This window comes from Eptatretus burgeri, chromosome 2 (genome assembly GCF_056783735.1).
Source record: "Eptatretus burgeri isolate ZD-2024b chromosome 2, Ebu_testis_v1, whole genome shotgun sequence".
Taxonomy (NCBI): domain Eukaryota; kingdom Metazoa; phylum Chordata; class Myxini; order Myxiniformes; family Myxinidae; genus Eptatretus; species Eptatretus burgeri.
In genome coordinates, this window is record NC_140962.1 from 4,105,271 (window position 1) to 4,118,142 (window position 12,872).

The following is a 12,872-nucleotide window of genomic DNA, read 5'->3' on the forward strand; positions in this document are numbered from 1 at the left end:
CAGAACACGTCACCTGGAAATAAATATTGATACGTAAATGTATGTAGCATAGATCTTATCAGTCAGGGGTTTTTTTGCTGGTGGCTCTTCCATCATGTCACTGCAATCAGAACACGTCACCTGGAAATAAATATTGATACGTAAATGTATGTAGCATAGATCTTATCAGTCAGGGTTTTTTTGCTGGTGGCTCTTCCATCATGTCACTGCAATCAGAACACGTCACCTGGAAATAAATATTAATACGTAAATGTATGTAGCATAGATCTTATCAGTCAGGGTTTTTTTGCTGGTGGCTCTTCCATCATGTCACTGCAATCAGAACACGTCACCTGGAAATAAATATTGATACGTAAATGTATGTAGCATAGATCTTATCAGTCAGGGGTTTTTTTGCTGGTGGCTCTTCCATCATGTCACTGCAATCAGAACACGTCACCTGGAAATAAATATTGATACGTAAATGTATGTAGCATAGATCTTATCAGTCAGGGGTTTTTCATGTGTGAAACTGATGAAAAGTTAACATTTTGAGGGTACCGTCAGATATGGTTGGAAAATGGATAGTGAGTCCCAGTTGAACTCATGCTCAGGGGACCCGAAGGCTTCAGAAAAATATGGGGTCGAAGGGTTGTGGGGGAGGGGGGGTGCACGTGGATCATATCTGGCCCATGGCCTATTGTATTGATTCACGAAAAATATTTTCACAAACATATATTGGTTCACGAAAAAATATTTTCACGAAAAAATATAAGTGACCACTATATTCGTTATTGGTGTGTGTGTGTCTGTCTGTCTGTCCCGAGCATAGCTCCATTGGTTTTGATCCGATCCTGATAAAATTTTGGTGGGAGGTTTATATCATGATCTAGTTGTGTTTTCCTGAGAATGGGCGTGTTGGGCCCATTATGGGCGGAGCCACGCCCAAAAAACATGGTTTTAGGGGGTAGCCGATTTCAATTTGCATCTTCTCCTCGGGGGTTTGTCGAATCTGACGGGTTTCAGTATTTGGTTAGCCCAATGGCACCTGCATAGCCCCACAGAGCTCGATTTTTCATTTTTGTGTCAAGGTCACAAAGTCACAACTTAGAAAATTGCAAATTGTGTTTTTAGGGGGTAGGCAATATCAATTTGCATCTTCTCCTAGGGGGTTTGTCGAATCTGACAGTGGTTTCGGTATTTGGTTAGCTCAATGGAACCTGCATAGCCCCACGGAGCTCGATTTTTCATTTTCTTCCCAAGGTCAAGGTCACAACGTCACGAACTTAGAAAATTGCGAATTTTGACATAAAAATCCATCTTCTCCGAGGGGTTTGTCGAATCAGGCTGGGGTTTCGGTATTTGGTTAGCCCAATGGCACCTGCATAGCCCCACAGAGCTCGATTTTTAATTTTCGTCTCAAGGTCACAAGGTCACAAGGTCACGAACTTAGAAAATTGCAAATTCCCCCTCCTCGCCACCAGTTCCCGTTATATATTGTCCTTTCATGCTTGGCTAGCCATTTAACTGTCTGATGCACAGGCAGTTTAACACTTGTCTCTTCATTTCAATCACAATTATAGTGAAAATTTGTTCAGATTTTTGATTGGTGGTTGGGGGGGGGGGTGGTGCAGGCTTTGTTGATTAAAATTGAATAATCCTTGCTTTCCTGATCCATATATTGAATATCAGGCTTCAGATCGATTTTATTAAGTTTTTAATGCAGTATATTGATTCACCAGATTATATATTTTATATAAACAAGTGTAGGCTCTTGGAGGTGAGAACAGCAACTTTACACACTGGCAGAGAGTTAAAAAAAAAGAAAATTTTACAGGCAGGTAAATACAGACAACACAGATGCGTAGCAGGAATAGTCAGCTGAGACCAAACAAATTCATCAGGGGGGAGAGGAGTTTAGGGGGGGAGGGGAGGTAGAAGACATGGTGTTTGTGGAAAATGGCACAACATGATGATAGACGGCATGCTTGAAAGACTTGCGTGAAAACCACGAGGCAAACAAGTGCAGTTGGTGAATTATGTAGATGAAGTAACGGAGGTGAGCCCACCAACTTAGACTTGGAGAGGGAAACTAGCTTTTGATTCTTGGAGAAATGCAAGAGGCCAATGAGAATGGCTTTGCGAGTGGACAGACGAAAGAGGGCAGGTGGAGTGAGGTGATGCGAAAATAAGTTCCACCAAATTTCCTGTGGTGAATGTGAAGCGGATTGACTTTCTCCTGCTATCCAACAATATGAAAATCCTTACTCTGGGAAGGATGTCTCATGACTTACAGTGAGCTGCTCTACCACCTTCTCACCTGTCAAATAGAAACATGACCCACATTTGTCCATGAGCAGGTGATGATGGCTGAGAGCAAATGCCTCTGTCACTGAGAATACAGCAGGACTTCATAGCATAGATTGCTTAGTAGATTACAAACTTAGTGGACAACTGTGTACATTGACGTAAATTATATGTGGGATTTGAACCAGCATTCCCCAGACCATGAGGTAAGGGTTCAAAGGCGAACGAACACTCATGGGAGATTTGTACAAGAGAGTCACTTGGAAGCAGGATGTTCTTCCTTCCTTCCTACTTTATTTTTTCTTGCTACGTTCCTTCCTTTCCATTCTTTTACTGCACAAATTGATCTGGTTTTGATCTTTGTTATATTTTTCCCAGCATAAAAACAGATTTGACATTTTGGAATTCAACAATGAAGAGAGTGGGAGTGAAAACATGAGTTCTGAAGAAGAGATTCCATTAAAATTGCCTCTTGCTTCAGAGAGGAAAGCAGCAAAACAAGAAAAAGATGGGAAGGGAAGAGGGGAAAAATGTGAAGAAGTCTCACAAGAAATTAAGGTGAGGTGTGTGTGTGTGTGTGTGTGTGTGTGTGTGTGTGTGTGTGTGTGTGTGTGTGTGTGTGTGTGTGTGTGTGTGTGTGTGTGTGTGTGTATGTGTGTGTGTGTGTGTGTGTGTGTGTGTGTGTGTGTGTGTGTGTGTGTGTCGGTCGTTGAGTGTTATCTCCATAACTGGGGTTTCAGAAGGTGGAACGAAGTCCTTCCAGAACTCAGTATCCACCTTTGTTTTGGTGCAGGATCATGGTTCATGGGCTTAGTTGTATTGTTCTCAGAGTTTTGTTCTGTGGGTTCTTTTCAGGGTCGTCACTGAGCCCCGGACAGCCTAAAACTGTAGTTTTTTGTGGTAATGTTCCCAGGGATGGTTTGTTGGATCTTTGTGAGGTTCTTTTTTATCATTATTGTTGCTCCAATTATCACTGGTACAATTTTGGTGCTCTTCAGCATCCAGGATATTTTCACTTCATTCTTGAGGTCTTGATATTTGGTCATTTTCTTGATTTATGCTTATTTAGACCAAAATCACCAGGTACAAAAACCTCAATTGGCAATACCTTATTTTCTTTTTTTGTCAAAGAGTACTATGTCTGGTCACAGTGCTTTGTTTTCTGTGTTCAAGCTGGACGGGATCATCAGGTCATGCATGATCATTATATCCTTGTTTTCAATTATCGCTTTCGGTTCATGTTTCCATGAGTTTTGTGGAACTGGGACCGTGAAATTTCCACAGATGTGCCAGTGGATGACTGTACATACCTTGTTGTGCCTTTGTGTGTTCAGCTGTTCTGACATGAGTATTGTTTTTTACATCCCCATAGGAGGTGACCCCCTGCTTTCTGTTTCTACCTTGCAAAATCTACACTTGTCCAATTGGTTCAGTCCTGGCATTTTTTTTATAGCCATTTGTGTAGTGTCCTTGGTCTTGGGTATTTATAATAATGATTCGTTCTCCGTCCAAATTAAGCTGACCTCTTTTGAGCTATTCCAGTGATCCTTCTTTGTCTATCCCAAACTCTTCTTCCTTTTTTTTTTAAAATATCTCCCTCCTCTTGTCTTTCTCCCAATTATCACGATATACATGTTGGTATTCCATCTTGTGCTTTTATTTATAGGTCAGCTCGCTGACCTAAGATGACCATTCGATGTCCTCAGATCCGTCTGTCTGTCTGTCAACAATTTTTTTTTCTATCTCCGAGACGTCTTGGCCGATTGAGTTCTAACTTGACACTTATAATACTAGTTGCTTTCTATAGATAGTCTGAGCCCTTTATCGCATTTTCGCTTCGGGGTCAAGGTTACACGGTCATCAAGTGCAAAATGACCGATTGGCCGAAAGGAAGCATCGACTGCTGTAATGCATAATGGGTTTCATAGGGATTATTAAGGAGATTTAATTCGACCAACTAGTTTCTCATTACCTCTGTCGTCTGGCCCTGTTTATTGAGTAACACGAGGTCCGCTGACTTCAACACGGATTCGCGCAGTTATTTTAAGTTCAATTTAAATTCTATTTTCACTTTTCATACTCGCTAAGGTTGATTAACACTCGGATGCATCAAGTTTTGTGAGAATTGAATGTTTATATCCTCGGTCTGTGTTATGTGGAATGCATTGCAGCGAGGTGGAGCTTCCATGGGCTTCCATCCGTTTCCATGCCATATAATGAGGCTGTCTTTAGTTCTAGTTCAGTGGTCCCCAACCTTTTGATTCCACGGGCCACATTCACTACTCCCAAGGATGTTGGGAGCCAGAAAAAAATTGATTCATTTTATTGAGTTTTATTGATGCAAATTGATTTGATTCCACCCAGCGGTAAGCGGCAGTGGCCAGCAGCGGCATTGTGTAAGGGTTTTCAGGTCACGGCGCCAGCCGGCAGTGGCATTGTGTAAACCCCTTTAAAATTGCTACATGGAAATGTGTTTTGATTGGAAAGTCCTCACGGGCCCCAGTATAGGGCTCGGCGGGCCGCAGGTTGGGGACCAATGTTCTAGTTGATTTGTTTTCACTTTTGAGACCTTCTGGTGTAGCTACATGTTTAATGAAGATAATTTTCATTCAAACTGCTTAAAAACACACTTTTCATGAGAAAAATATTGTTATGGATTTCAGAATCCGGTCTGATGAATGTATCCACACATCCAGGTCCTCAGACAGTTATTTACTTAAATGCATGTTCAGATTAGCCCCATCCCCATGTCTAATGGGATCTTAAATGTGATGCGTTGAGAAGGATAAAGAATAGATCCCCTGTCTTATGGGAATCTATTTTCTTTACGACAGACACGTTTACACACATTTCTTTCGCGAGCTCTGAAGCCCGCCCTTATTTTTCCTCACCAACCTTTTCACGCACTCTGAAGCCCGCCCTTATTTTTCCTCAGCAACGTTCTTTCGCGAGCTCCGATGACTGCCTTTTTTGAGAGCGCACGGGTCGTCATGGTAACCGTGCGCAAGTGGGGCAGAGTGAGCTTGGGACGGACTGTGCCCACAGAGACGGCCGGAGATATAAAACGAATTGGAGGTCCGTTCTGAGGAGGAAAGTGGAGGCGAGAGAAGTGAAAGGAAAGCGGAGGAGTGAAAGCGGAGGCGAGAGGAGTGAAAGGAAAGCGGAGGCGAGAGGAGAGAAAGGAAAGCGGAGGCGAGAGGAGAGAAAGGAAAGCTGAGGCGAGAGGAGAGAAAGGAAAGCTGAGGCGAGAGGAGAGAAAGGAAAGCTGAGGCGAGAGGAGAGAAAGGAAAGCTGAGGCGAGAGGAGAGAAAGGAAAGCTGAGGCGAGAGGAGAGAAAGGAAAGCTGAGGCGAGAGGAGAGAAAGGAAAGCTGAGGCGAGAGGAGAGAAAGGAAAGCTGAGGCGAGAGGAGAGAAAGGAAAGCTGAGGCGAGAGGAGAGAAAGGAAAGCTGAGGCGAGAGGAGAGAAAGGAAAGCTGAGGCGAGAGGAGAGAAAGGAAAGCTGAGGCGAGAGGAGAGAAAGGAAAGCTGAGGCGAGAGGAGAGAAAGGAAAGCTGAGGCGAGAGGAGAGAAAGGAAAGCTGAGGCGAGAGGAGAGAAAGGAAAGCTGAGGCGAGAGGAGAGAAAGGAAAGCTGAGGCGAGAGGAGAGAAAGGAAAGCTGAGGCGAGAGGAGAGAAAGGAAAGCTGAGGCGAGAGGAGAGAAAGGAAAGCTGAGGCGAGAGGAGAGAAAGGAAAGCTGAGGCGAGAGGAGAGAAAGGAAAGCTGAGGCGAGAGGAGAGAAAGGAAAGCTGAGGCGAGAGGAGAGAAAGGAAAGCTGAGGCGAGAGGAGAGAAAGGAAAGCTGAGGCGAGAGGAGAGAAAGGAAAGCTGAGGCGAGAGGAGAGAAAGGAAAGCTGAGGCGAGAGGAGAGAAAGGAAAGCTGAGGCGAGAGGAGAGAAAGGAAAGCTGAGGCGAGAGGAGAGAAAGGAAAGCTGAGGCGAGAGAAGTGAACTGGAAAGAAAGCAGGAGTTGAAGCGCGCGAGGGAAGAAGCGAACCAGAGAGGAAGCGTGCAAGCGAGGAAGCGAGCGTGTGGTGCGCGTGTGGGTGTGAGCAGCGCCGCCAACAAGTGAGGAACGGGTCGGTCACCAACAACACCAGGGTCTAAACCCGCGACAGACGATCTCGATGCCCTCCAGACGTCGATTGGCGTTCAAGGCTGTTCACGAGAGGGTGCACGGCAAGGCTGGGTGCTGGCGACGGACGTGACACGCACGCACACATTTCAGGACATTTTCACTTCACGGACGACTACTCTGGTGAGCAATACGATTCTTTCCCTCCCCCTAAATGATCTGTTGGGTACCCTTGTCTGTGTTTAGCTGTAAGTCAGTCAACCCCCGATAAGCATCTGCTCTGTCTCTTTCCTGGCATTTTGATTGATTTTGCTTTGAAATGAATTCATTTATTTACCTCAGAAAATAAAAAGTTCTTTTTTTAAATTTATTTTATTATTAATAAATCACTTGTCGATTTCCAACCTGTCCGTGTTTGTCCTTTCCTTCCATTGGTCTGGCATTGTCCGAACTGAGATAGACTGGGAGGTAATTACCACAGATTTGACCAAAAATAGTCGCACGCACCAGCGGTTAAAACGCTCGACCACCCTAATTAAAATCTAATGGAGATAACATTGGTGCTTTGCCAAGGGCGTGCTCCCCGCTCAAGTAACTGGATGGCGTTGATCGTTCTAAAACAACCCACCGTACCACAACGTTAATCGTGAGCGGTGGCCCCAGGTCCGGCTCTACCGAGGACAACCGGGGAATAATCCCCCTGAGTGACAAGCTGGTGTCTTGATACCCGTGGCCACAACAATATATTCAATTCAAATAACAGTGATATTCTGGAAGGGACACCACATGCTTTCCGTTCACTGCTTAACCTTGTAACCTGTCCTCCTGAGGCATTGCTTGTTCGTAGCATCTATGAGATTAATGTTTATATTTTCGATGGTTTGGGGATGTGCTCTACAAGTATCTGAAAAAATTCCGGTGAAAAACGGATGTTTTAAGATTTTGTTCGGGCATTTCATCCGACGGCAAGCTGGCTGGTCACGTGATGCTGCGCAGACGTGCAGGCAACGAGTGATTGAGCTTCTCGGTGGCCCGAGGGTCCTTTTTAGTTGGGTCCAGCTCTGTCCTGGATACAGCCATTAAATGCACACACTTGGAGTATTTATTTCACGGCCATTTATTTTAAATTCAATTTGAATTCTGTTTTCACTTTCCGTAGTCGCTAAGGTTGATTAACACTCAATTGCATCAAGTTTTGTATCCGAGCTGACGGTCAAACCCGCTCGGGTGTATTTTGTATTTTTTCCAATCATGGCGGCTGTATTTGTTGCTGTTTCAGTTCGGTGCATGACATCTTTTATTCACACCTGTTTTTGGAAGTTTTTTTGTAAGTTTAATGAGAGATACCTTTTCTGGCTTGTGTTCATGCTTGCGTACAAATTGTGTTCCGTAGTCTGTTTAACTTTTCACGTACAGTGCTAATCCTACAGTCGTCACTGTGCACTTGATTGAGTTCCTTCAGGCTGCCACCTCCTCCTTTCCTTGGTAGGTACATTCTCGGGATGCATTGCTTTTTTGGAGAACATTTTGTGGATATTGAGGGGTTTTCTTTTGATATCTAGTTTTCTGATTTCTGCTTGTGGCAAGTTTACTATTCTGCAGCTGTATTGGAACACTGGTACTACTCATTGGTTTATGGCTTTGATTTTGTTCTTTGGGGAGAGGTATGTTTTCGGGTTCAGCCTCGTTCTACGCAGGTATTCTTTGGTAATTGTTTTGCACATTTTTTTGTGACATATTTGGTGGCCCTCTTCGACAACAAAGGTATTTGTAAGATGCTTCATTGTCCAGCTCCTGTATTGTTGTATCAAGGTCGATTTTTATGTGATCCGTTTTTGGTGGTCTACCTTGTACAAATGTGCACTTGGCACACAAATCGAGGCCAATTTCCATTTGGATGTCGTCAGAGGACCGTTTCACTAATTTTGTTTTGTTTTGCCAATTTTTCGTTGTTCGGTGCAGAGTTTTAAATCATCCATGTAAAGTAGGTGTGTCACCTTTCTTGTTTCTTTGTATGTTATTTTATTGGTTGTTAGGGTGTATCCATTTCCTTGTTCAATAATGAGTTTACATTGTGGATCCAGAGCCAGGCAAAACAGGAGGGGGGAAAGGATGTCTCCTTGGAAGGTCCCGTGTATCCTACCTTCACTCCTGGTATTTCGATCTTTCCTTCCAAGTGCTGCCGGATTAGTGTGGTATTCGACAGATAGATATATGGCTTTCTCAATCAGATTGATAGTGCAGGGATTGTGTGTGTGTGTGTGTGTGTGTGTGTGTGTGTGTGTGTGTGTGTGTGTGTGTGTGTGTGTGTGTGTGTGTGTGTGTGTGTGTGTGTGTGTGTGTGTGTGTGTGTGTGTGTGTGTGTGTGTGTGTGTGTGTGTGTGTGTGTGAGAGAGAGAGATATCTAACTGGTTGTCATGTTTCCAAATATTTGATCCCTTTTTTTTTCTCACTTGTTGCAGGGGGATAAAACGTCTACTTCCCTCACCCGTAAGGAAAGGAAAAAACAACAAAAGCAGGTGAGTTTCTGAATCTATCGACCTTTCACTCCAGTCATACAAGGAGTTGCAGAAGAGGGATTTGAACCCAGCTAGCTTTTTCCCTATCGATACCCCCAACACAATACACATTCATTTATTCACTAACATATAACATGAGCAGTCAATGTTGCTTTAATAGCCTTATAGTATTGTTACGGATCTGGAAACCATATGCATTGAAACGTACAGATGTCCCAAGAGTCAATTATTCCATTAAGTACATGTGAGACAGGTCCCTTCCTTTTGTCTAGTGTGAGAATCAAAGGTGTGTGTGGCGATGTCCTTTTGGGGAGGTTATTACATCTAACGTCCATCCAACAAACCATCTAACGACCATCCAACAACCAACCACGGCACCTTTCAGCGCTTGTAACCCTCGCCTCGCTGGCTGCAGCATACGGGGCAAAAACGTCCAGTCCACTGTTCCTTTGCGCTTCTACAAACGTTCCTTTTCAACGTTGGATCTTCCCCTTGATGAGTCCACACGTGTGGAGGGTGGGGGGGGGGGGGAGGCAGGCCTCTCGGTTTGGCCGAGGCCCTACCCAGAAAGGGCGGACCCCATGAAGACCCTGTCCAATCGAGGCGGACGGTGACGTGTTTCACCGAGCCCCCGCCCCGTTCGGGGAGGTCCATAAAAATATGACGCGACACCAAAAGTAAAAGTTTTTTGGAGGAGTTGAGTTGGTTGGTGTGCATCGTGCGGTTTGAGGTTAAGCGACCCGCCAGCTCGCGGAATTATCCGAGAGGGACGGCGCCTACAATTCTGGAGAGTCTAGTGGGAGACGACGTAACCTCCACCACCTAGTGGTCGTTCTCACCACCAGACCTCCGGCACGCAACAGTATTATGGCTTCCTCTCCCCCCCCCCCCCACCTTATTGGGGAGGGGGGAGAATGAGACATGAAAAAGGGAGAGAAGGGGAGAAAAATTGAAGTGAGGAGACAACAAAGAGATATTGAAGGGGAAATGAGAGAGGTGGTTTCGCAGTTATCTGGAGCGATGACAAACCCAGCTGAAAGTATGCACGTGCCACAGAAAATGTACACGGCCTGCTTCCTCATACAGGACCTCTTTATTATAATTATTTTAATGTCTGACATTTAGTTTTACTCGTACACCTGCTCCCTAAGGGAGTGGCAGGAAGGGTCATGCTATTATCCTCTATGGGGTATATACAGTAGATTATCATAGCTCTATGGTCAGGTCCGTTAGTCTGTGGGGTACGCGATAAGCAAATAATGGCTCAAGAATGTCGAGTTTCCTCCCTTTTGTTTTTGTGTTCAATGTCAGTCGTGACTTTTCAAAAAAAGTAATCGTACATGTTTGTGGGGTTTTTTTTGTTTGTTTTTTTTTCATATATTTTACTTTTTGTTGGTGTGCCCTATGATATGCCACAATAAGCTATTTATACATGTTAACATGGTGTTTGTTCAAGGAGGAAAAAGGCCTTGGGTAAAGGCACTGTCACACCTTGACGATTTAGCCAGCAATGGCAACGTATAAAAATGTATGTAAAACGTTGGCGTACGCCGAAATTTTGATGTTTTTTAAAAAGTTTTGGTCGTATTCATAACGTGTTGGTCGTATGCATAACATATTAGTAACGGGCACATAACGTTTCGTTGTCTTATAGATAACTTATACCAACGAATGCTTAGCCTGTTGTCGGCGTTCACAACCTTTGCCCAACGATAGTTTAACTTATGCATAGCGCGCTGCACGTATCGCCGACGAACTCGTGGCGTAGCCTGTTAAAAACCTGCCGCACGCCGATTTAAATCATAACCGCCTGAAAATTGAAAGTGTCAACCACGCGGTCACACCTTGACGATTTAGCCAGCGTATGCCAACCTATGAAAAATTTGCCGAACCAAGCTGGCACACGTTGAATACGTTATGGGTAAGTTGTGTATACGTTAAGAGCACGCTGAAAAACGATGAAGTACGCTGTCATATTTCGTGGTACGTCTCGTACGTCGTGAAATTTCAAGCATGCTGAAAATTTTACGACGTACTCGCCGTATGGCTCACATGTTCTGCTACGCTGGGAATAAGTTGTAGGCACGATATGCGATCGTTGACACACGTCGCCACAAGTTCCTTGTGAGTTACTCGTAAGTCGAAACACATCGAGGTAAAGTTTAGCATACCCGAAACTTATTTTCTCCGTCAAGGCACATTTTTTTTTCTCCTTGGCTCCGTGAAGGCACGTGATGAAATATCTGAAGTTGTTGTTGTTTTTTTAGTCTATCACGAATTTTAAAATATATTTGGACATTTGCTTTTAAGTTTCGACGTCGATGTGACAATATCCTCAAACAGAAAATATTCACAGAGGAGGAACTAAGAATAAGACACGAGCAAACTGAAGAGGCAATCGGACGTGACGTAACGGCACTTGACGAAATATCAGAAGTTATTGTTGTTTTTTTGTTTTTTTAAATGCTGCCAATACGCCATTATATGGTAGCTGTAAATTAGAAACACGTTCAGTTAGTTCTGTGGTCGTCTGGAAGACGTCAATCAAATACGTCAATATGCGTTGGATGTACGTTACTCATAGGTTCAAAGCACATTACTCATAGGTTAGAAATAAGTTTTGGGTACGCGAAGCATTACCTCGACATGTTTCGACTTATGAGTAACTTACAAGTAACGTGCCTCGACGTGTGTCAACGATCGCATAACGTGCCTACAACACGCTACTCATAGGTTATAAATAAGTTTCGGGTACAATAAACATTACCTCGACGTGTTTCGACTTATGAGTAACTTACAAGTAACGTGTGTCGACATGTGTCAACGATCGCATAACGTGCCTACAACTTATGTCCAGCGTAGCGGAACGTGTGAGTCATACGCTAGCATACGTCGTAAAATTTCAAGCATGACAAAAGTTGCCGAGTTCCTGTGAAGAATAATTTTACTTTTTGGAATACGAGAAGTCTTTGCTAATGTTTTGGAGACTTATTTTTCATGCTTTTACTTTTTCCTTTTCGAAGGGTGGGAAACTTGCCTTGCATGAGAGTGGTGCTGACTCCAAAAAAGAAAATACAAATTGTGAGAAGAGCAAAAGCAGCAACAAACAAACAAATGAGAGAAAGGTAAGTGGTCTTCGTATTCAAGGATGATTTTACCTTTTTTTGTTTTCTTTTCCTTTTTTTTCTTTTCCCGTCCTCTCCACCCCCAGTTCCTGTTGTTATATATCGGGGGTGGTGGGGGTAAGGGATCCACTCTTTGTTTGTTTGACATTGGATAATCCATGCTTTCCTTATCCATATGTTGAATGTCAAACTCCAAATCAATTTTAATGAGGTTCTGATGTGTTGATTCAACATGTAACATTTTTATATACACCAGTGTACACTCATGGAAGTGAGAGCAGCAGCTTCACACACTGGCAGAGGGTAAAATAGAAACGGGCAGGTAAACAGAGACAATGTTGATGTGTCGCAGGAATGGAAGGTTGAGACAAACAATCTTACTATAATTCACCGTCTGTCCGTCTGTCTGTTCCCAGGTCCCGCAAAAACGGCTGAACCGATCGCAACCATTTTTTTGGTGTGTAATCCTGGGACTCCTTGGAGTAAAATAGACATAAATATAATAACATGATGGCTCCCATAGGGAGCGGGTGCTTCTAGTGAAATAAATTGTAGTTTGAAGGGAGGAGGAGGGAGACGGTGTGGTCTGTGGGAGAGATAGCAAAATGTGATGATGGACGGCATGCTTGAAAGATTGTCTTGAAAACCATGAGGCAAACAAACGCAATTGGTGAATTCTATAGACGAAGTAACATTGGTGAGCCCACCAGCTGCGACTTGGAGAACAAAACCAGGATTGTGTTTTTGGTGAGCTTGTACATATCACAATCAGGACAAACTTAGAAGACAAAATTTGTACTTTGACATAAATTACATGTGGGATTTGAACCAGC

At 43.8% G+C, this 12,872-nt stretch overlaps 1 protein-coding gene across 3 annotated transcripts in view; it reads left to right on the forward strand.

Moving 5' to 3' along the window:
• The window catches only part of ABCF1 (ATP binding cassette subfamily F member 1), a 130,890-nt gene that overhangs the window by 24,926 nt on the left and 93,092 nt on the right, over positions 1–12,872 (forward strand). For all 3 annotated transcript variants that reach the window (XM_085861197.1, XM_085861191.1, XM_085861201.1), the window contains 3 exons: positions 2,665–2,844; positions 8,858–8,914; positions 11,938–12,039. In XM_085861197.1, coding sequence (XP_085717323.1) covers positions 2,665–2,844; positions 8,858–8,914; positions 11,938–12,039 — 339 coding nt within the window. The remainder of the gene's footprint in view (positions 1–2,664; positions 2,845–8,857; positions 8,915–11,937; positions 12,040–12,872) is intronic.